This window comes from Balaenoptera acutorostrata, chromosome 14 (genome assembly GCF_949987535.1).
Source record: "Balaenoptera acutorostrata chromosome 14, mBalAcu1.1, whole genome shotgun sequence".
NCBI lineage: Eukaryota > Metazoa > Chordata > Mammalia > Artiodactyla > Balaenopteridae > Balaenoptera > Balaenoptera acutorostrata.
Genome location: NC_080077.1, coordinates 17,153,789 through 17,176,739, shown reverse-complemented (window position 1 = coordinate 17,176,739; position 22,951 = coordinate 17,153,789). Strand labels below are relative to the sequence as shown.

Here is a 22,951-nt window from a genome sequence, read left to right as displayed (position 1 = left end):
CAGTATTGCACTGATCATTTGATTTCAAAACTAATTTCCTTCTACAAATATACCCTCGACATCCTATAATGTATATTCAGATTTAATGGGAAAAAAAGCGAGGTATTAAAAAGCAAGGCAGTGGTTTTGAGCCTGAAATACACAGAGAAAAGCATTAATTTGCTTTAAAAAGTAATTAGAAATGGAAGACACTTTCTAAATCATAATTGATAACAATTTGGATTTTTTTTTCATAGTCTGGAATGCTCATTTTTATCATTTAGGCTCAAGAAAATTTTTTCAGGCTATTTTCGCCTTTGTTAACTGGTTGGGTGGAACATTCAAGATTTTTTTAAAGGTATTTCTGTAAATATATTTAAGTATTGATACTTAACAAAACCATTTGTTTTAATTTAGTGGAAAATAATTTTACTAAAGCTTAAATAAATTTGTGCAAGCAGTTCGCCTCCATTACAGTGTCTTTGGGGCTGCGTTAATTATAAGAAATGGAGCTCTTAGAGATGTTTACTCAGTGCACAAACTCCTCATTGTTAACCATGGCTGGTGTGTGCTGACAGCTGCCTCTTAGGGAAACGTAACCCATGGTTAACGGCGGAAAGTGTGGCATTAGCATAATTGTTTGGCAAGGACCGAGCTGGGCCTGCAGCGCTGCCTCCCAGCCTCCTTCATTAACAGTGTCTCGTCAGAGGCCCGGACTCTAGCGGGGAGATGCAGGCACACGACTGTGCTGCAGGCAACCAAAATCCTGGGTGAAATGCCCGCTTCTGAATAAAAAAAGAAAGGATTTCCGTTGCTTATGATTATGATTTTAAAAGGGCGCCTGGAAGAAAGACTCTGAAGAGAATTGCTGGCGTTTGATCAAAATTGACAGTGTAGAGGCGGCTTTTTTGACATTGACACTAATGCATGTTATGGTTTCTATAAGAGGAATTCGAATTAAAACAGCGTTATTCTTCAGGGACCAATTCAGACAAAAATAGATCTGCTAATGCACGACTTAGAGTCAAGAATAAATTACATCCCCTGAGGGGTCCATAAGTTCATTTGCGCGTTGCTAAAGGTACTTCAGACCATTGGGAAAGAATTTTTGTATGTTTTGGAGGACATATCAAGCCAGTATTGGAAAGTAATAGAAAATATCGAATAGTTATTTTATAGTAATATTCATTCTTGATACGATAAACTATTCCCCTGGCCTGAGGATTCTCTTTGATTTCCTCAATAGTAAATAATATTACAAACTTGAATATGAAGGATACAATTGGGTAATATAAGATGAGGAAGTAGCTACCACTCACTGAGGGCTTAATATGTGCCAGGAGGGCACTATGCTAAGTGCTTTATACATGTCTCGTTTCATTTTCATAACAACCCTATTACTTAGGTGCTATTATTAATGTCCTCAGTTGCAAATGGGGAGATTAACCCTCAGGGGAATTTAGTGATATTTCCAAGGTCATTCAACCAGTAAGGGGTAGAACTGACATTTGAACCCAGGTCTCTTTGTTCTGGCTCCTACAGTAATCCCTCGGCCGCCCCTGGGCTTCTGTCCCTGTTACCAGTGATGGTCACTTCTATTAGCAGTGTCTTCCTGAACCCATTAAATGATTCCCCTGGGGCTCCTTTCGACTCTTCCTCTTACATAAGAGTGACTATTGCTACTTAAAGTACAGGGCACATTGATAACTCTATTCAGTAGTCCTTCAGTATCAGTGCTTTCATGTCAGTGCTTCTGGCAGTTTCTTCTTTATCTGGCTGTGTCGGTCTCTGTTGCATTCACATGGGCATGGCAGTGGGCTCCTCTGTGTCGGCCAGGTCCCCTCACCTCCGCTTCACTCCAGGCCCCCAGCCTGGAAAAACAGGTAGCCTCAGTGGGCTTGGACCAGCCAGTGTCTGTGCTTCAGATTTTCTAGAGGCTTTTTCCTTTTAGGTCTTTGTGGTCCCTCAAGGTGTGTGTGGGGAACAAACATGGGTGTCTCTCAGACCGATGGAACACCCCCTATTTGTTAAGTCAAGTGGGGTCTGGAGAGGCTCTGGGCAGAGGGAGAATTATGCGTTTATCTCCTTTTTTACCATGAAACAGGAGGGTCAGCAGAACAATATATGTGAACAGGAACATATTTGTGCAGGAACAAATATGTTCTGAAAGTGTAAGCTCAGAAAATTATTCTTCAAAAGATCTGTGGAGTCCCAGAAAGGTCTGGGCAGCCCATGTGGTTTAAAGTGTAATCTCTGTGCCTAGAGCCGGCCCGGCCCCCTGGAGCAGGTGCTACCTGGAGCCAGGTCGGTCCTCCTGTGATCGTCAGCGTTCTCCTTTGACGGGAAACTCATGTTGTATAATCTCTCACCAGAAATGATGGAGGTGACCTCTGATTAAGATCTGCCTGAATAAGATCTGTTAGTTTTTATTTCTGGAAAATGAGACTCAGCCTGAATTAAGACATTTAATCTGTGTTTTTTTAGCTCAGTGATTCTCAGCCTTGGCCAGACATTAGAATTACCTGAAGGACTTGAGAAAATACCGATTGTCAAATGACTTGTCCCCAAATAATTGAATCGGAATAGCTAAGGCTGGCGCCTGGCATCCACGTTCCTTAAAAATTATTGCAGGCAGTGGAACGTGCGGTGGGGGTGGAAGACTACTGAGCTGGGAGGATGGAGAGGCAGCGAAGGGGCGGCCTTGCGCTGCTGCCACTACTCAGCACAGCTCGTACTGCTGCCACTTACTAGGTGCTTAGTATGTACAGGTATTGTTCTAGGCATGTTTCATGGAATGAGATTACCCTCATGTCCTCCTTACAGTGACCTATGAGCTTACTTCATTTCTCCAGATATGTATACGGGAAACTTTGAGGAGGTAAAGCAATTTATTCAGAGTGAAATGACACTTCTTGTGGATATGCTCTGCTATGAAAGTTGAGCTTAATGCTTTAATGACTGATGAAACAATATCCAACGTGCCAATCCTTATCTTGGGTAACAAAATTGACAGAACAGATGCAATCAGTGAAGAAAAACTCCGTGAGATATTTGGGCTTTATGGACAGACCACAGAAAAGGGGAATGTGACCCTGAAGGAGCTGAACGCCCGCCCCATGGAAGTGTTCATGTGCAGTGTGCTCAAGAGGCAAGGCTATGGCGAGGGCTTTCGTTGGCTCATCTATGTACACTATATCTGGTTTTTCATATCATTGCTCTAGTAAGTGCACAAACAGTAACTCCCATGTGCTTGGACTTAACATCTTTGCACATTCACATATTATCTTTCATGTTATATTAACAGCCTTGCTGGGAGGTCTCCACCAGGAAGAGCTAGGTGGGCAGGGTGAGATTTAGAATGGGTTATAATTTAGTCTGAGATCACTTGCCTTCTAGGGAGGGCATTTTTAAAACCATTAAACCACGAGTCTTTTGTTGGTGGTGGTTTTGGTGTATAACTCGATCAGTTTTAACCCATGGATAGAGCCATGTAACCACTACCACCATCAGGATATAGACCAAGTGCAGAGAGCTCAGAGGGCTGGAGTGTTGCTTCAAATCAGTAACCACCCCGCCTCCTGCACCCACCTAAGCAGATTCCACAAGCCTGACATTCTGTAAGAGGTTTATCTCCATGCCAGCCGGAGCTAGTGATTTCTTGGCAGTTTGGAGACAGGCCCTTCTGAAAGTTTGACTGATGGTAGGAGTGGACCCATGTGGGGTATATGCCTTTCTTTTTTTTTCTAACTTGACAAGATACTGTAATCCTTGATCCCCAAAGGAAGGACTTGGGACACGAAGAGGAGGCTGAAATCAGAGCTCTAAAGGTGTAGGTTAATTTCTGGAAAGAAATGAAATGATATACCCCTCCAGGCCTCCAAAAATTACAGGGATCGGAGACTGAGGTATCAAAAGTGGACATTCGCAGGGCAGTGGAGAGGGGTGGCAGGTAAGCATTTGTCTTCTGTCCTGGCCCCAGACCCTCGTCAGCCCTCCTCCGCCTTTTCTTTTCGAATTTGCATTGTGAGCTCTAAGCTCAAAGGCTCCAAGGGCTGGGGTCTGATCTCGCTTCCCCACCACTTGACACCTTCTGTAGAATCCTCCCTAAGACGGTGCAGCAAGAAGCCTCTTTGATGCCTGGGAGCCTGTTTAGGGAAGCTCCTTTTGATAAGAGCGCCCATCCTTTGATCTCCACAGCGCACAAGTTACCAACTTCAGGTTTGAAAATCCTGACAATCTCGTTTATTTTGCACTCGGAAAGTGTAAGATCCTAGGATGAAAAGCTCTACCTAAACACCAAAAAATAACACAGTTATATACCCTAGGAGAATAAAAACTTGCCGTCTCCAGCTAAAGAAATACTTTTTATTGGTGTAGCTTTTCTTTTTCCTTTTCATGCCTCTGCTACAAGTGCGAGGCCCTTACAGCCTCTGTGTTCTAATAAACCGCAGGAACACAGCTGTGGATGGGAGCTCAGCGATCTGCTGGTGGCGGTAACAATGGGGTCTATGGCACAAGTGCCAACGCTGATCAACCCTGGTCCTTTCTTTGTGCAGAAAGAAGTGATGTCTTAGGATGAGGGAGGGAGGGATGGAGGGAGGAAGGGAGAGAGGGAAGGAAGGAAGAGCTGAGAAAGCAGGGGCATTTGACCTGAGCCTGAGTGAAGGGGTTGGGAAAGAGCTTTTTCTGGTAGAGGAAAGAACCCATTCAAAAGGTCCCTAACTGACAACAGGTCTCTGTGTTCTGGAGCAGAGAGAGGACTGTTGTGCTGGTGTCAGGTGTGGCAGGAGGCGGGGCCTGAGTCATGTAGGGTTAGAGACCATGGTAAGGAATTGATTATTTTGTTCTTAGAGAAATAGATTTTAAGCAGAGGGCCAACACGGCCAGATTAATAAGGTTAAAAGATCTCTCTGGTTGCTGTGTGGTAGGGGAGAAAATTGGCGATCAGCGAAGAGAGGGCTCTCGCAGTTGGCCCGGAGGGGTTGGTGAGAAGTGGTCTGATTTGAGTAATATCTTGAAGGCTGAGCCAACAGGACTTGCAAATGGGTTGGTATGGATGGGGTAAGGGAAAGGGATGGATCAAGGGTGACTCTTGGGCTTTGGAGCCTGTCGGGGAAGGGATGTGTTGTGTAACCTGATGAAGAAGACAGGAGAGACAGCGATTTGGGGGATGGAATAGGAGCAGATAAAGAGTTCTGTTTGGATGGTGAGGTGTGAGATGCCTGCAGACATCCAAGCATCCAAGCTGAGGTGCTAAGGAGTCAGGGGATACCCATGTCTGGAGTTTGAGGTAACAGTCAGGCATTGAAATCATTCCTTTTAAGGAGTTCCTGGGAACTTTGGTTTATGGAAACTTTTGCTATTTTAGAAACATTTAGTTGTTTGAGATCCCTTTGATTCCTGGGATGAATACCTGGAGAACATGCTGGAGTGTGTTGGGATTTCTCGCATCCCTCCTGGGGAAGACACGTTCACATGATGAGCAGACAGGACCCTCTGCAGCTATCCTGACTGCATTATGGTGGAATTCATTCTGAGGATTTCTCTAGACTTAGGCAACCATTTTTCTGAATTCTTTACTGCACGTCCTCTTTACCAAGTCAGATAGAGATCGACTTCCTATTCATGTGTGTTCCCAGTGGAGTGCAGCACAATAATTAAGAACTACAAATTGTTCATCATGTTCACATTTCATACGTTACTGAAAATAACCCAATCACGAGCATTCCAGGTGTCTGTGTGTGAGTGTCTTGTACATGAAAATTGGACCCCATTTTCCCTCTGCCTTACACAGACAGCCAGAGTACAGTCATTGCACACATCATGTGGGTGATAAATGAGAAGACTATGAAGAAAAAGGGGTTGGATGAGGCCTCAGTGTGGAAAAAAAATCTGTAAGCCAAAATCCACTTATTTATTACGTTTGGATAAGTTTCCCCACTTGAACTGTCCCTGGCTTAAACTCTGCTTCCCTTTTTTATTCCTATTTCTTAAGTTACTTTGCTCTCTCCCGAAAAAGCACCTTTCATTGACCTTATTCCCTAATCTACTGTCTTCTATAAACCTCCTTTTGCTTTCAATATTTCCCACATTTTGCTCTGTTAGAAAGTCTGGTCATCTTCACTTTCCCCTAAACTCACCACATCATTGTATCCCCTACACGATCAAACTCAAACGTGTGGCCAGCTGGTAATGTTGCTGGCGCCCAGGCTGCATGAAAGCTGGAGATGGCAACACTCCAGGTGGGCTTTTCAGATGAGCAGATGCCCGAGCACCTTCTGGAAAAACTAGTCTTCCCTCCTCTCTGCAGCTTAACAGCTGTGTGACTGCCAGCAAACTACTGGATTTCTCCAGGCCTCTGTTCTCTTCTTTGTAAATGGGGGTAATTCTAACTGACCTCTGATATGTGAATTAAGTGAATAAATACCTGTAAAACACTTAGCAGAGAAGGAATTCAATAACCTTTAGTTCCGGTCAGAATCCCTCCCCCCCCCCCCCCAGTCTTTATTCATCAGGAAACAATAACCACTGCACTCTGAAAACACACATGCCACTAAGTGGCTATTAGGGAAGACAAATCAAGCTTCGGAAGCAAGCTAGACTGAAAAGATGAAGGGAAATTGACAATCAAGACAAAGTGGAGAAACAACGCAGTGGTTCTCAAAGTGCGGTTTCAGGACCCATAGCATCTGCATCATTTGGGAGCTTGATAGAAATGCAGATTCTCAGAGCTACTGAATCAGAACCTCAGGGCCAGGCAGTCTGTGTTTTAGCAGCTCTGCAGGTAATTCTGATGCACGCTGAAGTTTGAGAACCACTGGTCTAAAGTAAACTCAACAGATATTGGGTGGAGAATGATGGTGCTTGTTTCTGCATGTGTATGTCCGTGTGCATACGTACCCACATGGGTAGACTGTTTGTAACTGCTGAAACTGTTAACCAAGCCTGGTAGTATCAGCAAAGTCCCACCAAACTGGAGATTAATTACCCATTTTCCTTTGGGGCTTTTGTCTGAATAGAAATATATCTAGAGTACTTATTTTCAATGACTTTGCACTAAATTCGTTTGGGGTTTAAGACTATTAATTCATCAACGTTTTCTTCTTTTTTCCTAGGAAATTCCACTTACTTAGATGACCATGGACCCCCTCCTAGTAAGGTAAGACCTTTGCTTGTGGTATAAATCCCCTTTTCCTTTTCTCAGTACCTACCGCCTTCAATAACCCCAACCAGATCCCTCCGGGCTCTGAACTGTTCACAAGAAAATAGTAGGTAGCAGATATCAAGTTAATCTTTGACTAATAGTGGGTGGAAAAAGGAAGCACACAAAGATAGCCTAAATGGTGAGGGAGCAAGAGGCATCATTTCATCAGGAGCTGAAGCTATCCCAGGCACTGGAGCCTCAAGCTGACTTCAGACTTTTGGTTGCTTCTCCTGTTTGCTGCCTTCTTTGCCTTTACTCTCCATGTCGGACTGTGACGTGATGTCCACAGCCCAGCCTCCTCACGTCTTCATGCTTTGGGCTAGCCTAACCTCTGCCCCTTTCTCCATGGCCTGCCTTACCCTTACTTGGGATACTCCACGCAAGGCTCAGCCCTCTGGAACTGGCCTTCTCTGCCAGTGCCCTTGCAAGTCTGCCGTGGCCTGGCCTGTACAATCACTTTTGTTCTTAGCAGCAATTTTGGTCTGACTTTTAAGGGTCAGAACAGTCCAGTGAAGTATTAGTGGAGTTCCCCCCGCCGCTCTCTACTTTCTTGAGTGCAATGAAAACCAAATATCAATCTACTGAAAAATGAGGAAAAATACAGACACTCTTTGACCACTTAAGGTGATGCCTGCAAAGTGCGGTTGTAAGTACATAGTGAAAAGATAATCAGCCAGTAACCTTAGAGGTTGGAAATTTACCCTAAAGTTGGCTTTTGTATTTGTGGGATTTGAAGAAGAACTCCACCACATTTAAGACCATGAGCTTTGGAATAAGGTATTTCTGGGTTCATCTCGGGCTCTACCACTATCAATATATGACATTAGACAAATTACTTAATATTTCAAGCCTCAATTTTTTTTTTTTTTTTTTTTTTTAATTTATTTAATGCTATTCTTGTCTGCTTACATTCTTTTTATTTATGTATGTATGTATGTATGTATGGCTGTGTTGGGTCTTCGTTTCTGTGCGAGGGCTTTCTCTAGTTGTGGCAAGCGGGGACCACTCTTCATCGCGGTGCGCAGGCCTCTCACTATCGCGGCCTCTCGTTGCCGAGCACAGGCTCCAGACGCGCAGGCTCAGTAATTGTGGCTCACGGGCCGAGTTGCTCCGTGGCATGTGGGATCTTCCCAGACCAGGGCTCGAACCCGCGTCCCCTGCATTGGCAGGCAGATTCTCAACCACTGCGCCACCAGGGAAGCCCCAAGCCTCAATTTTTTGATGTACAAGGTGGGGTTAAAAATATGACCCGCAGTACAGGACATGTAAAAAGATCGAACGAGCTGATACATGACAAGCACTCAGCACCCGGCATGTGATAAGCATTAAATAAACGGTGGATAGTGTTAACGAGACTGGAATAGCGCTAAGATTATTGATGAATGGGACAGTGGTATTTGTCACAGCGGTGAATGCTTTACCACTTGGCCCGCTGCGTATGTACTGAGTGCCTGCGACGCTGCAGGCACTAGGAATACAAATATGAAGCAAAACAAGAATAACCACGAGGTGGCCCCTACCCAGGAGAAACAAAGGAATATGGAGGATTAGACACCATCTGAGGATAAGGACTGCATCTAGCTCATCTCAGTGTCCTCACATCCTTGCATTAGCCTCGACACACAGAGAGGCACATCGTGACTATTCATTAATTCTCACTGAACTGAACCATGGAATCCAGAGCTGTAATCTGAATCAGGTCTCCTGGCTCCCATCCCAGGTTCTTTCCACTAGGCCAGTATTCTCAAACTTTAGCTTGCACCAGGATTTCCTGGAGGCTTGTTAAAAACATGGATTGCTGGGCCCAGACCCCTGAGTGTCTGATGCAGTAGGTCCAGGGTGGGACTTGAGAATTTGCATTTTTAACAAGCTCCCAAGCGATGCTGATACTGCAGGTCTGGGGACCGCATTTGAGACCCACTGCTCTAAAAGGCCATGAATATAAAGAAAACCCGTTCCTGGACATTTTCTGTGTTGCTTTGACTGCTAATAGCCTAGAGAGAGTGGCATGGCTTATTACATAAAGGCTATTAATTAATAATGATGACTCACCACTGTAACCTTTCTTGTAGTGAAAACATATTTTCTTTGGTCAGTAACCTGCCTAGGAAGGAAAATAAGTGGAGGTGGGGAAGAAGAATGCTGCGGATGGCCTGCTAGGTTCCTTCACCACTTACAGCATTTCTTTCCTAAGTAGGGCCAAGTCAACCTCCCCACCCCCTCTGCTCTGCAGGGAAGGGGGTTAGGGGGCTCTGTTTGTGGGATATATTAGCTGTTTCCCTCAGTGGCTTGTCAGGCCATTACTTTGGGTTCCAGGTTTGATAAACGGGGTTTTACCTGGTCAGAAGATCCAGGCCCACTTTACATAAACTTGCCTTCTTGAACTCAGTCCTTGGTGACCCATCTGGGGCTACCTTTAGTCTGTCTGGGGGCCTTGCTCTTGCCAAGTTGGCCATCCTGTCTGCCTCTTTGCTAGTATCCTTGGTGCCTGGATTCTGTGTTTGCTGGGCTCTCTCCCCCTGCCCCCGCAGGGCTTTCCCTGGCTGTGCATTCTCCCGTCCCTGCAATCTGGTCTTCACCCCTCCCTCTTCCCCACCCCCAACTAAGGCTCCCCGTGATACACAAAAATGGTCAGGTCATATCAGATCCTTTTAGACCGTTTTCAGAATAAATCGCGTTTTATAAGCTCCAGTCCAAGTTTTAAAATTGTGAGTATAATCTCTTTCAACCAGCAGAAGTTTATATAATACAGATTCTTTCACTATAACTGTTTTCATTATCTAGGAGTGGAGTGGCAAAAACACTCAACTTGCTAAGCAGTAGCCAAAATAATAAGAAGAATATAAAAATGGGTAAAAATAATATTAGTATGTTAACATCTTTCATCCATGCTTATTACTTCTGGCAGGGTGGAAACGAATCCCAGAAGTGATGAGGTCAGGGCTCCAGTTGAAGGTCCCTTAAGTGTACCCCGAGGTGAAGCCTCGGTTATGTAAATCTACAGACCACTGGTGTATTCAGGGGCACGGTGGCACCCAGGGGATAAGGACTCACACATGTGTGGCCTCCGGAGTGAACCCCCAGCCTGGCAGTGGGAAGCAAGACCGAGTCCAGATCCACAGTTTTCCTATTTGTTTAGCACTCAGAAATAACTTTTTGATGCCAAGATCGAAAGAGCTGTGATCTAGATGAAATAAGGTTTTTAAACCCTGAAAATGTACGGACTGAGGTTTACAGGCAAGTTCTCATTTTATTAGAAGATTCAGTTCCACAAGTTTCACATTCCACAAGTAACAGCCATTTAGGGAATGGGGCGTGTGCCACACAGCACATCCAGAGCCCAGGTCTTCATTCTCTCCAGTATTTTCATGAAAAAAAACCAAATGCCTCTGACTTTTACTTGTTTTTTCAAATCTACTTTAACCTCACAGCTCACCCCAGTTTTTGATCTAAGTCATTATTTAAAGGCGGATGTTAATATTTTCTTTTGTCGACCACTTTTTACGACCGCTTTGTGTGTACACAAAATTTAGCGATTTAAGGTTAGAACCCTACTGAGACTGACATGGAGATCTCTATTGAATGAATTAGAAAGATATTCTTGGGTACAAAAGCAGGCATGAAACAGCAGTATAGTGTGATCTTACGTCTTAAAAACTTGTGTGCATATGTATGTGTGTGTACAGAGAAAAGCCTGGAAGGATAATGATGTTTACTCCAGATGGTGAGACTTCAGGAGGTGTTTACTCATTTCCTTATTTTCTGTGTAAATTTGAGTTTATTAAAGTAATACTTGCTCAATCTAAAAATCAGGGTGTGTGCGGTGGTGGTGGTGGGGAAGCACTGTGTAAGAGAAGATTAAAGTTGGGCTGAAAAGCCTGAGGTGCTCTGGCCTCTGCAGCATCACCTGTGGTTCCGTCCACCCCCCCAGAGCAGCCTGACCTCTGGAGGTGATGTCTTCTCCTTCCTGGCTTCACTTCGCCTAGGACGTAGGTCCCTGATGTGAGCTGCTGGCATCGGCAATGATAAATTCTGGAGGTAGCAGATAGAATACAGTTACTATTTCACGTATGTTGGGTTCCCAGATCTGATAGGTAAGGAGAGCTGGTCTAAGCCACTCAAGGAAAATAAAATCACTATCCATCGCTGATGTCTACCGTTTCCTATGTGGCAAGCACTCTGCTAAGCACTTTCCATGGAAGTTTAGTGTCTATAAAACTCTATAGAAGAGGAAGTAATTATTTAACCATTATTTTACAGATGAGGGAACTGGATCTTAGAGAGGCCGGGTAACTTGCCAGAGGTCATGCACTACTAAGAACTGGACTTGGGATCCCAGCCCAAGGCTGTGTAGGTAGCTCCAAGGTTCACGCTTTTAACCATTCCAAGATTACTAATTTAATATAAAGACAATAAGTTTTTACCTTATTTCTGGAGTTTTACCCTTTTATATAAGTTCTCTGGTACCTTAACTAGTACAGTACACAAAGTCTCAGTATAATATCAGAAAAAAAAATAGTCATCACCATTTACTGTTGGGTCCAATGGACCTTTTTAACTTTTTAAAAATATCAATCCAGAGATTTTTTTTTCATCTTTTTCTTTCTAATCACCTTTCTATACATACCCACCTTCGGCGTTTGTTCATTTACATACTGTATACAGAGTAAATTTTGGTGTACAAACCTCATCAAAGGTGAAAGAAGACTGTCCCACGTTCATTTAGCAAAATGGGATGGTCCAGGTTCTTGTCGCAAAATAATGTTTGATGAAGTCCTTCCCCTGGACGACTAACTGCATGGGAATTCCATATTTTCTTTTTGTCCTTAGAAAAAAATATTGTTCCTCATAGACTCTTGAGTTTGAGAGAATTAATCTAGAATATCATCATTGCAAGACTCATGGTCTGAGGTTTCACTTTCATGATTAATTTCATTTCATCATCATCATCAGGGTCTTGAGTGTTGCTCTCTGACTCTAAGCATTTGTCTCTGATTCTTCTAATGCCTGGGAAACCTCTCCCTCCATCGATTTTCTTCTCTTTGTCATTATAGGCAGGAATGAAACATTCTGAATCTCCACTCTGGTCAGTGAAAGTTAAAAGCAGGGAATTCCCTGGCGGCCAGTGGTTAAGACTCCACGCTTCCACTGCAGGGGTCCCGGGTTCAATCCCTGGTCGGGGAACTAAGATCCCGCAACCTGTGTGGTATGGCCAAAAAATAAATAGATAAAAAATAAAATTAAAAAAAAAAAGAAAGTTAAAAACAAACTACAAAGATGGTATCTTCAGTCTTCTATATCTTTTGTAAAGATGATGTAACAATTTAGGCAGCACAATAAAATATGAAGAGTGATGAAACAGTGACAATTTATTTCCCTAATGAATCGCTCTAAGCCTGCACTGTTCAGTACAGTAGCCATCAGGCTCATGTAGCTATTTAAATTCATTAAAATTCAAAAAATAAAAATTCACCCTTTCAGTTTCCCTAGCCACATATTAAATTCTTTGTAGCCACGTGCGACTAGTGCTACTGTACTGAACGACACAGAATAAAACATTTCCGTCATCACTGAACAGCAGTGTACTTCTAAGCTATTCCATCATCCTTCCATTTTTCTGTTACTTTAGTCTTTTTAAAGCATAGTTGGGAGTAATTAATGCATAACTGGTAGGTAATTATTTTAAGATGATGAACTAGCAAAGCGTTTCAAGATATAGGAAAAATAAAATCATTAAGATTCCATAATGGATCTTAAATTTTCAAAAGAGGCTAGTAGATCCTATTACATGGTAATTATATTATATTACATACTATATATTATTATTATTATATAATTATATTATATGGACCTATTATATGGTAATTACAAGGTAGGATGAGTTTTATTCTCCGTATTTTAAAAACAGTATATTCTCTTTGGAACATCTCTAAGAGAGAATAAAGTCAAGAAATATTAATCCATACAAATGGTTAGAACTGCTCAAAAAAACCCCAAAAAACCTAAAACACTAAAATTGAGTCCGGGGAATCCTGATGGTATACTGAGGGTTAAGATATATTACTGATGTCTACATTTGTATGCAAATGTATTTTGACATATAATACTTATATGTTATTTTTGTATATAAAGTAATGTGCTAGGTAATTTAGTATTCGAAATTCTGTTTTTAAAGGGGTTCATTAGAAGAGGGTTTACAATTTATTATGCTGGGAAACCTCCAAATGAATAAGTGGTAATATTAATTGAGGTGACATTTATATGCACCTAGCAGCGTCTGGCAATGAACAATTGTTCATTAAAGGTTAGTCCTTCTTACCCACCCCCCAGAAGCTAATTTCCCTTTAGTATCAATTAATTAATGAGTGACTACTTTGTGCTAGGGATCAGGAGGACATGATAAAACTTGAAAATAATCCCCTGCTATCTAATACCTTATAATCTAGTTGCATTTTAAGGTTTCAAAGCATCAAAGACTATGGGAGCACATGATTCTGCGGTGGATGTATTCTTCAGTCTAAATGACCGTATACAGACAACCATTCATTCATTGAGGCGTTTACTATGCCCCAGATTTGTGTTGGGCTCTGTGCTAGGCGCTGAGGCTATAAGGCTGCAGAAGGCACAGTCCCTGCCCTCAAGGAGTTTAGAGTCTAGTGGGAAGGACCGGCTAGCAAACAGGCCCACTCTAATACATTAAGTAGGTGGCTAGTCGCTATGATAAGGGTGGACCCAGGAGGCTCTGCCTGACCTTCCTTCCAAGTGAGAGTCCTGAAAATGGAGTAAGATGAACAAACCAAGTCAAAGAGTCTGGTATGGATGGGGTGAGGAGGGACAGGCCTCGTTTCTGGGATTTGAGGGGTGGTGGGTGGAAAATGGAGATATGAACTGCTTTGAGGAGCTTGGCTTTAACAGGAAAGAGTGAAAAAAATGACAGCCTAGGAGATGGAGACCATGTTGGCATAATTGTATAGCAGAAAAATTTGACTAATAGGAAAGGAGTGACAAATGACAAATTCAGTTCTGAATGGTGTTATGAATTGAATTGGGTCCCTCAAAAGACCTGGTGCAGTCCAAACCACCAGAATCTGTGAATGCAGTCTTCTTTGGAAATAGGCTCTTTGCAGATGTAATGAAGATGAGGTCACATTGGGCCCTAAGTCCATGTGACTGATGTCCTTATAAGAAGAGGGAAATTTGGACACAGAGACAGAGACGCACAGGGAGAATGCCATGTGAGGTTGGAGGCAGATTGGAGTCGTGCTGTCACAAGCCAAGGAACACCAGTGATTGCTGGCAAGCACCAGCACCTAGGAGAGAGGCAGGGAACACATCCTCCCTGTGAGTCCCCAAGAAGGAATTCACCCTACTGACACCTCGATTTCAGACTTACGGCCTCCTGAACAGTGAGAGAATAAATTTCTGTTGCCTTAAGCTACCCAATTTGTGATTCTCTGTTATGGCAGCCCTAGAAAGTAATTCTACATTGAGTTTAATGTCTTCAGTTACCAGGATAGCATTGCATTATGCCCTGTTAGGCATTATTTGGTTTGACTTAATAAACATTAAAACGATCCTTAGATGTCTCTCATTGGGATAATTTAAGTGCATTTTCGTATTTTTTTCAACAGTCAGTACTACTCACATCTTCCCCCAACATCCCTTCTTCACTTCGTTAATTTTTTTCTTTGTAATTCCCATGCCTTAGCTATTTTATTATCCCCAGTATTCTCCCCAAATTCTTCTATTTGATATTTGTTTCTATTGTTCAAATTGTGTTTTTTAATATTCAAAAATGATTTTATATTACATCATATTTTTTTCTGGAAAGGATCTCAGAGACAATACTTTTAGGAAGTTACTTAAAGGAAACTTCCTATTTTCACAGGACCAGGGAGCTATGAGAGCAAGAAGCTAAAACAGTACAGAAGTCCGTTGCACTTCAAAAAATATGTCCCTATTTCTATCGGGGATGTCTCAGCTGCCCTTTAACACCACTACCACTGAGTCCCTAAGAAAGACTGCATATTTGTTTAGGTTTGTTTTTTTCCCTTTCAATAACTCCTTTCAACTTGGAGATACATTTGCTGAAAGAAGCTGTTTTAATGTTCTCTACTGAAGAAACCATGTTTTCCATTCCCCGCCTGGAGCCTACAAAGGAAAACCCACATATCTGGTAATCATAGTAGGTAAGCGACTTCCGGAAGATACTGGGAGTACAATTACTTTCAGGTGTCTTGGCCAAACATCGGCCAACTTGGAGAGGGTTTCTGCATCCAAAATTCCCCCTTTCCCTGAAGGCAGGATTGCTGAGCTTTATGTGCATCTACAGTCTCCTTTGGTCAGAATCACTTTTTACTTGGAAGAGGAGAGCTGAGATTCAAGAGGAACAGTAATTTCTTGTTTTTCTTCCCCCGAAACCTCAAGAGCCATTTTTCAGGGTACAGGCATGGCCATCCACCTTGTCTGTGAGGACCTGCAAGAAGCAAATAAATCTCTGGCACAGAATTGGGCTGTGTGCTGGGCTTGCCTTGTCTGCCTGCTTCCATTCCCACAATTGCTGGAGCCACTGCTGCTGAGAAAAGGGCCCCCCTTTTTTGTCCTGCTGTAAATAGCATCGGATGTGGTTAAAGACCCCCCGTTACCTGGTTTTCTTTTGGGAAAAAAATCGACATTCTCCCAGAAGTTTGTATCTTCTTATTTTTAGCTAAGGCAGAAACAATGAAGTTTCTTTAGAGTCATTCTTAAATTATGAAATATTCCGAAGACAAAAAATTAGGGAGACAAATAATACATATGTGCCTGATACATCCAATGTGCCCACCCCTTAGATTTAAAACACGTTGCTATTTTAACTTGCCAGATTCTTCATTTTGACTTTCATATTTACTCTTGGTGGCTAGGAGGCTGAGAAGCATGGATTTTGCAATCGGACCTCAGTTCAAATTCTAGCTATGTGCCTAGTTACCCTACAATAAAAACTTCACCTCTTTGAACTTCAGTTTTCTATTTCTAAAAGAGGATAGCTATATCCACCTCTTAGAGCTGTGCGGCTTAAATGTGATAAATGGAAAGCACTTAGCATGATGCCAGACACAGGTGAGCTCCCAGCACTGGGTCCTTAGTACTATAGGTGTTTCCTTCATGCGGCCTTTTACAAATTCTGGTAGCTCACTTTGCTGTAATGTAGAGTAAGCCTCACTCCCAACCCCCAACCTTATTTTCTTTGGATTTTTAAAAGCAATTAATTACATGTCATTTGGCATCCCAGATACCATCTCTTAACTTACAGAAACTTTCAGGTCCTGTGGTTATCCCTTCTTTTATTCCCTGGGCTTGTTTAGCACACCAGGCAAGGCCTTCCACCATCCCCTTGCCATTTAGCTTTTCTTAAAGCGCATATTGTTCTCTGTGTCCACACCTGACCTTACCCAAAGTCCTTTTTAAAAACTACAGAAGTGAAGCTGATTTTTCATTTTATGGGCAAATCAATCGCACTGGGTAATAGGTTTGTGTTTAATGATTCATGGTAAATATATTAGGTTTAGAGAAAGAGAGAACTAGCAGGACAGAATGAGGCAGAGAGTCAGGAATCAGTTTCACTCTGATGAGCATGACCTTGAAGCCATCCCTTCCACCCTCTCATTTTGTTGATCATTGCAAATGATAGGAAAATTAATGACTTGAGTATTTTATTTTTGAATAACTCTTAAGAGTGTCTGAGCTCAGCGTGTGCTATAAAGAACTTCACGCTTTGGTATTTGGTTTAAGATGGGTAATCAATAGCTTAGAAGGTTAAAGAAAAATCAGCCTTACATAATCTTATCCTGAAGTCACCTGTATTCTTGCTTCACTCTTCCTTTGCACTCATCACAGTTGTCAACCATTAACGTGGAAGTCTTGGACCCAGCTAGTGGCCTCTTGAGATTTCCACTTTCCATGGAGATCTGTGTCCAAGTTCAGAGACAGTACTTGTAAATTTATCAATTTTATGAGCATGTAATGTGTTCTTTTTTTCCCAAGAGGAACATAATGAATCCATTTCTTCTTCCACATATGTTTAGTGCTATTAAACACATCTTCCACTTCTTTTTTTTTTAATTAAAATTTTTTTCATAAAACTACAGGCTTAAAAATATGTGGTTTATGTAATTGTTCTTTTAGCATTTGCCCCCACCACACTCCCCAAGGCCCAAAGGCCAGTTATCGTTGATAAGATAGATGTTCTCCAAACCTTATCCAAACCAGCACCGGTTACAATCATGGACTTAGTAGTTGGATTTGGGCTGCCTTTAACAAAAAGGAAAGGCTTTAAACGAAGCATGAAATTTCAAAACTGCATATTGTTGTTGGAAAGCATATTTAATCAAGAAATTGCTTTAGTAAATTAAGAAAACCCACGCTGCCATTCTTTGGCAGGGTAAGAGTTGGCCTCGGGATTTTCAAAGTTGTAGTAACTTAATCATCTTAGCAGTTCCCAGTATAGTTACCTAATTCTTTTTGTTTGTTTTATTTCTTCCTTGACCGTCTGATTAGTTTTTTTGTTTTAAAAATTATACATGCTCCTATTTTGTTTTGATTTGCAAAGTACAGAAAATTATAGAGTAGCAGGAAAAAAAAATCATCCATAATGCCACCACTCAGAGGCAAACCATAATGAAGAGTTTTTCAAAATCCTGTCCAGTCTTTAGACTCTATTAAGAATATTAAAGTCTTATGTACCATTTGTTGCAAATAGTTTGCCAGTCCTTGTATGTGACCTTCTGCACATACATAATGCACAGAGTTTAAAGCACCAAATGCCTCATTAGCTTATTGTGAAAAAGTGAACCCTGACTACACCCTTCCCCATTACTTTCTGCTCTTGAGAAACAACTATTGATACTTTAAACTCTTTTTTTGTTTGTTTGTGTTTTTTTTTGTTTTTTTTTTTATAGATGGCTCAAGCTGCCGATCTTTTTTTTTTTTTTAATTAATTAATTTATTTATTTTTGGCTGTGTTGGGTTTTCATTTCTGCGCAAGGGCTCTCTCCAGTTGCGGTGAGCGGGGGCCACTCCTCATCGCGGTGCGCGGGCCTCTCACTGTCGCGGCCTCTCTTGTTGCGGAGCACAGGCTCCAGACGCGCAGGCTCAGTATTTGTGGCTCACGGGCCCAGTTGCTCCGCGGCATGTGGGATCTTCCCAGACCAGGGCTCGAACCCGCGTCCCCTGCATTGGCAGGCAGACTCTCAACCACTGCGCCACCAGGGAAGCCCATATACTTTAAACTCTTTTTTTTTTTTTTTTTTTTAAAGGATTTTCTTATTTATTTATTTATTTATTTATTTATTTATTTATTTATTTATTTTTGGCTGTGTTGGGTCCTCGGTTCGTGCGAGGGCTTTCTCCAGTTGCGGCAAGCGGGGGCCACTCTTCATCGCGGTGCGGGGACCGCTCCTCATCGCGGTGCGCGGGCCTCTCTCCACCGCGGCCCCTCCCGTCGCGGGGCACAGGCTCCAGACGCGCAGGCTCAGCAATTGTGGCTCACGGGCCCAGCCGCTCCGCGGCATGTGGGATCCTCCCAGACCAGGGCTCGAACCCGTGTCCCCTGCATTAGCAGGCAGACTCCCAACCACTGCACCACCAGGGAAGCCCACTTTAAACTCTTTTAACTGAGTCTTTAGTGCTAGTTTTCATATCTTTGAATAACTTGCTTATGTTACTTCCTCTTGGATTTCCCCAGCTTTAGGCACTGTCCACTGACATCCTTCTGTGAACAGAAGGATTTAGGTCTTTCACTGGAGCCCACCTGCCGCCACACAAGCACTCTTCTCCTTCCCCATCCTCTAAACTGGGTGTGTGTTATTTAGTGAGTCCTAAATCAGTACTCACTGTTTTTGTTGTTGACACTAGTAAATAATAAAATGGCAGCTGAGCCATTACGATAAGGTTTCCTTTCCTGTCCATCTTTTTGTTGTCTTTGTAACAAGTAATTGTCTTGTTTTGTACATTTATTTTCATGCTTTTCTGTGATCCCCAAGTTCTCTCAAACTCTTCTCCAGTTGTGGAAATATCCTCTCAGTGCCTCCAAACACGTTAGGTATTTTATCAATGTTGAGCTGCTGAAGTCTCTCCTGGGCCTTCTTGCCCGTTCCCTCTGGGCTGGTTGCGCTCAGCCTCCTACTCAGATATGCCTTGGGAGCTCCCTTCACTCTCTTCTGTTTGCTCCCACTTCCTGCATCCCATGTTGTATTAGTTTCCTGTTGCTGCTATAACCACTTACTACAAACTTAGTGGCTTAAAACAATGCAAATGTATTACCTTATAGTTCTGGAGGTCAGAAGTCTGAAATGGGTCTCGCTGGGCTAAAATCAAGGAGTCGGCGTAGCTCTTCTGGAAGCTCCAGGAGAGAATCCATTTCCTTGCCTTTTCCAGCTTCTAGAGACCACCCGCATTCTTTGGCTCATGGCTGCTTTCTCCAACTTCAAAGCCAGCTGTATAGCATCTTCAAATCTCCGAGTCTGTCTCTCTTCTCTCCCTCTTCCACTCATAAGGACACTTGTGATTAAATTGGGCCCACTTGATTAATCCAGGATAATCTCCCCATCAAAGATCTCTTTTTGTGATGTAAGATACCATATTCACAAATTCTGCAGGTTAGGACTTGGACATCCTCTGTGGGAGGGCCATTATTCTGCTTTCCATGCATATCTTTCTCTTTCCTCAGCCTACTGAGAAAAGGTGCATGGGATGGAAATTTTCTGAAATATTGCATTTCTGAAAATGTCTTTATTGTATCCTTGATTAATTGTTTGACAGGATAAAATTCCAAATTGGGAATCTGTATTAATCAGGATAGGCTAGAGTGATGCAAGATCTCAGTGGCTACACACATAAGAGTTTACGTCTTGCTTATATAAGACCCTCAGTGAGTCCAGTGGGTCCACTGGTTCTTAGGGAAGCTCATTTTAGGAGTTCACGAAGGGATTTGGGCTGTTTCCATCTCATGGCTTCACCATCTCAACTTGGACCTTCCTGTCACTGTGGCAGGGCAGACGGGAGCTGGGTGTGTGTGTGAAGACTTCTAATTCCTTCATCCTGGAAATGACACGTGTCACTTCTGTGAGCAGTTTGTTGGCCAGAACTGGTCACAAGGCCCTGTTCAAGTGCAAGAGGGCTGAGAAACAGAGCACATGGGTGCTGTGAACATTGTGTTTCTGCCTCAAAATCATTTCCCCTCTGAATGTTAAGGTCCTTCTCCACTTTACTCTAGCTTCTGGTATTTCTATTGAGAAGGCTAACTCTTGGCCCATTATATGAAAATATAATCTGTCTCTATTGCAGCCTCTTATTCCTAGTATTCTAAAATTTTATAATTTTGTGCCTAGTATGTGTCAGTTTTCAGGTACTATTGTTGATACTCAGCGGACCTTTTGATCAGGAAACTGATATCCTATTCTGGGATATTTGCTTGACTTTTCTCTCTCTTTTTTTTTTAAATAAATAAATTTATTTATTTATTTATTTATGCCTGTGTTGGGTCTTTGTTGCTGAGTGCGGGCTTTCTCTAGTTGCGGCGAGCGGGGGCTACTCTTCGTTGCATCGTGTGGGCTTCTCGTTGTGGTGGCTTCCCTTGTTGCGGAACATGGGCTCTAGGCACGCAGGCTTCAGTAGTTGTGGCACACAGGCTCAGTAGTTGTGGCTCGCAGGCTGTACAGCGCAGGCTTGGTGGTAGTTGTGGCACACAGGGTTACTTCGCGGAATATGGGATCTTCCCGGACCAGGGCTCGAACCCGTGTCCCCTGCATTGGCAGGCGGATTCTTAACTGCCGTGCCACCAGGAAGCCCTTGACTTTTTTTTTTTTTTTTAAGTATTTGTTTATTTATTTATTTATTTATTTATGGCTGTGTTGGTTCTTCGTTTCTGTGCGAGGGCTTTCTCTAGTTGCGGCAAGCGGGGGCCACTCTTCATTGCGGTGCGCGGGCCTCTTACTATCGCGGCCTCTCTTGTTGCGGAGCACAGGCTCCAGACGCGCAGGCTCAGTAGTTGTGGCTCACGGGCCCAGCTGCTCTGCGGCACGTGGGATCCTCCCAGACGAGGGCTCGAACCGGTGTCCGCTGCATTGGCAGGCAGATTCTCCACCACTGCGCCACCAGGGAAGCCCCACCCTTGACTTTTTTCACTGATGATTTCTTCCTCTGCATTTTCTCTTTCTGTCTTTCTGGATCCCCTCTTATTTGGATGTTGAACCTCCAGGCCTAGTTGTTTATATTTCTTATCTTTATTCCTCTTATTTTTAATTTTCTTTGTGTTTTTGCTCTACAATCTGGAAGAGTTTCTCAACTTGGTCTTCCAACTTTTCTGTTGAGTTTCTTCTTCATTATTTCATATTTTTAATGGCTGAGAGCTTTGTTGTTATTCTTCTCTGTTCTTTATTATAGCATTCTTTGGTTTCTTAAAGGGCCTTTGCATTTCTTACAAAAGGTTATTCCAAGATATTTTACCTTTTTGTGGTTGTTATTTTGAATGGAACATTTTTTCTACTATATTTTAAATTGACTGTTGTAATACTGAAAAATTATTGATTTTGTGCTTTATATATACTCACGTTACTGAACTTTTTATTTCAATACTTTTTCAATTCTTCCTCTTTTTCTTGATAGGGATTCATGTAACAGACAAACAATATTCATTTTATCTCCTTCTACCTAATTCTGTTTCAAGTTTTATAGCATTATCCAGAATAATATTAAGTAATATAAAGTCCATGAGGGGGACTGGGTATTATCACCATGTCATCCACATTTATAAAATGTACCTGGCACACAGTAGCACTCAGTAAATATTTGTCAAATCAATGAATGGTTGTTATAAAAGTATCTCTGTTTTGTTTGAAATTTTAATGATACTGCTACAAGTGTTTTATTACTAAGTGTAATTTTGACATTTAGTTGAAGATAGATATTCTGTATCATGTTAATGAAATATTCTTAACTTTCTGGTTATTTAAGAATCATTTTCCCTTTGTGACTTGTGACCTTGCACTTAGAAACATGTGTTGAATTAATTCACTTTTATTTTAATGGGGGTGAGATAGATATATTTGATAAGTATAAACAGGCACTTTTTATCAATGTTTGATTTGTCTTATCTTTACGGATAACCTGGAAGAGGAAATGGTCAGAAAAACCTCTGCTTTACAGGTACTCTAGTCTTTTGGGGGGAGCAGGGGTTGAGGGCTAGTACTAAACCACAGGACTATCTGCTAAGCCCAGTGTCTTTGTCAGCTGTCATCTAGGGGCTTCTACCTAGTACGATACTGCAGCCCAAAGAGGCCATCAAAATGTTGGACATCCTCCAGCAGAGATCGTAGCTGTGCCCTGTGCAAGCTATGATTTATCTATACCCGAAAGATTATATGCAGTTTTCATCAACAAAGAGCAAAAGAGGCATAATTGAGCTGGAGCACATCCAGAGAGTAACAACTAGAATGATCTTGGAAGGAAGAAGACTAAATTGATTACGATTCTTGTCAGGAAAGACATTGGTATGGGAAAATGATCAAAATCTATAAAGCCAGAAGGAGTATATGTTTGAGGTGGATACAAAACTGTTCACCAAGGCCTTGAACACATCTCTGGTCTGAAATAAATAGACACAATGCCCCGCAAATCTTAAAGAGGGTAGGTCAAAGATAAATTGAAGAATATTCTGCTTCTTATGGAGGATAGTGAACCCCTGGATTTCATTTGCCCAGTTGATAGTGCAGGTCAAAACTATAAATCTGT

The 22,951-nt window shown here is 42.3% G+C and overlaps 1 protein-coding gene across 2 annotated transcripts in view; it reads left to right on the top strand.

Moving 5' to 3' along the window:
• The window catches only part of UST (uronyl 2-sulfotransferase), a 294,146-nt gene that overhangs the window by 105,809 nt on the left and 165,386 nt on the right, over positions 1–22,951 (top strand). For both annotated transcript variants that reach the window (XM_007196899.2, XM_057528045.1), the window contains exon 2: positions 7,095–7,138. In XM_007196899.2, coding sequence (XP_007196961.1) covers positions 7,095–7,138 — 44 coding nt within the window. The remainder of the gene's footprint in view (positions 1–7,094; positions 7,139–22,951) is intronic.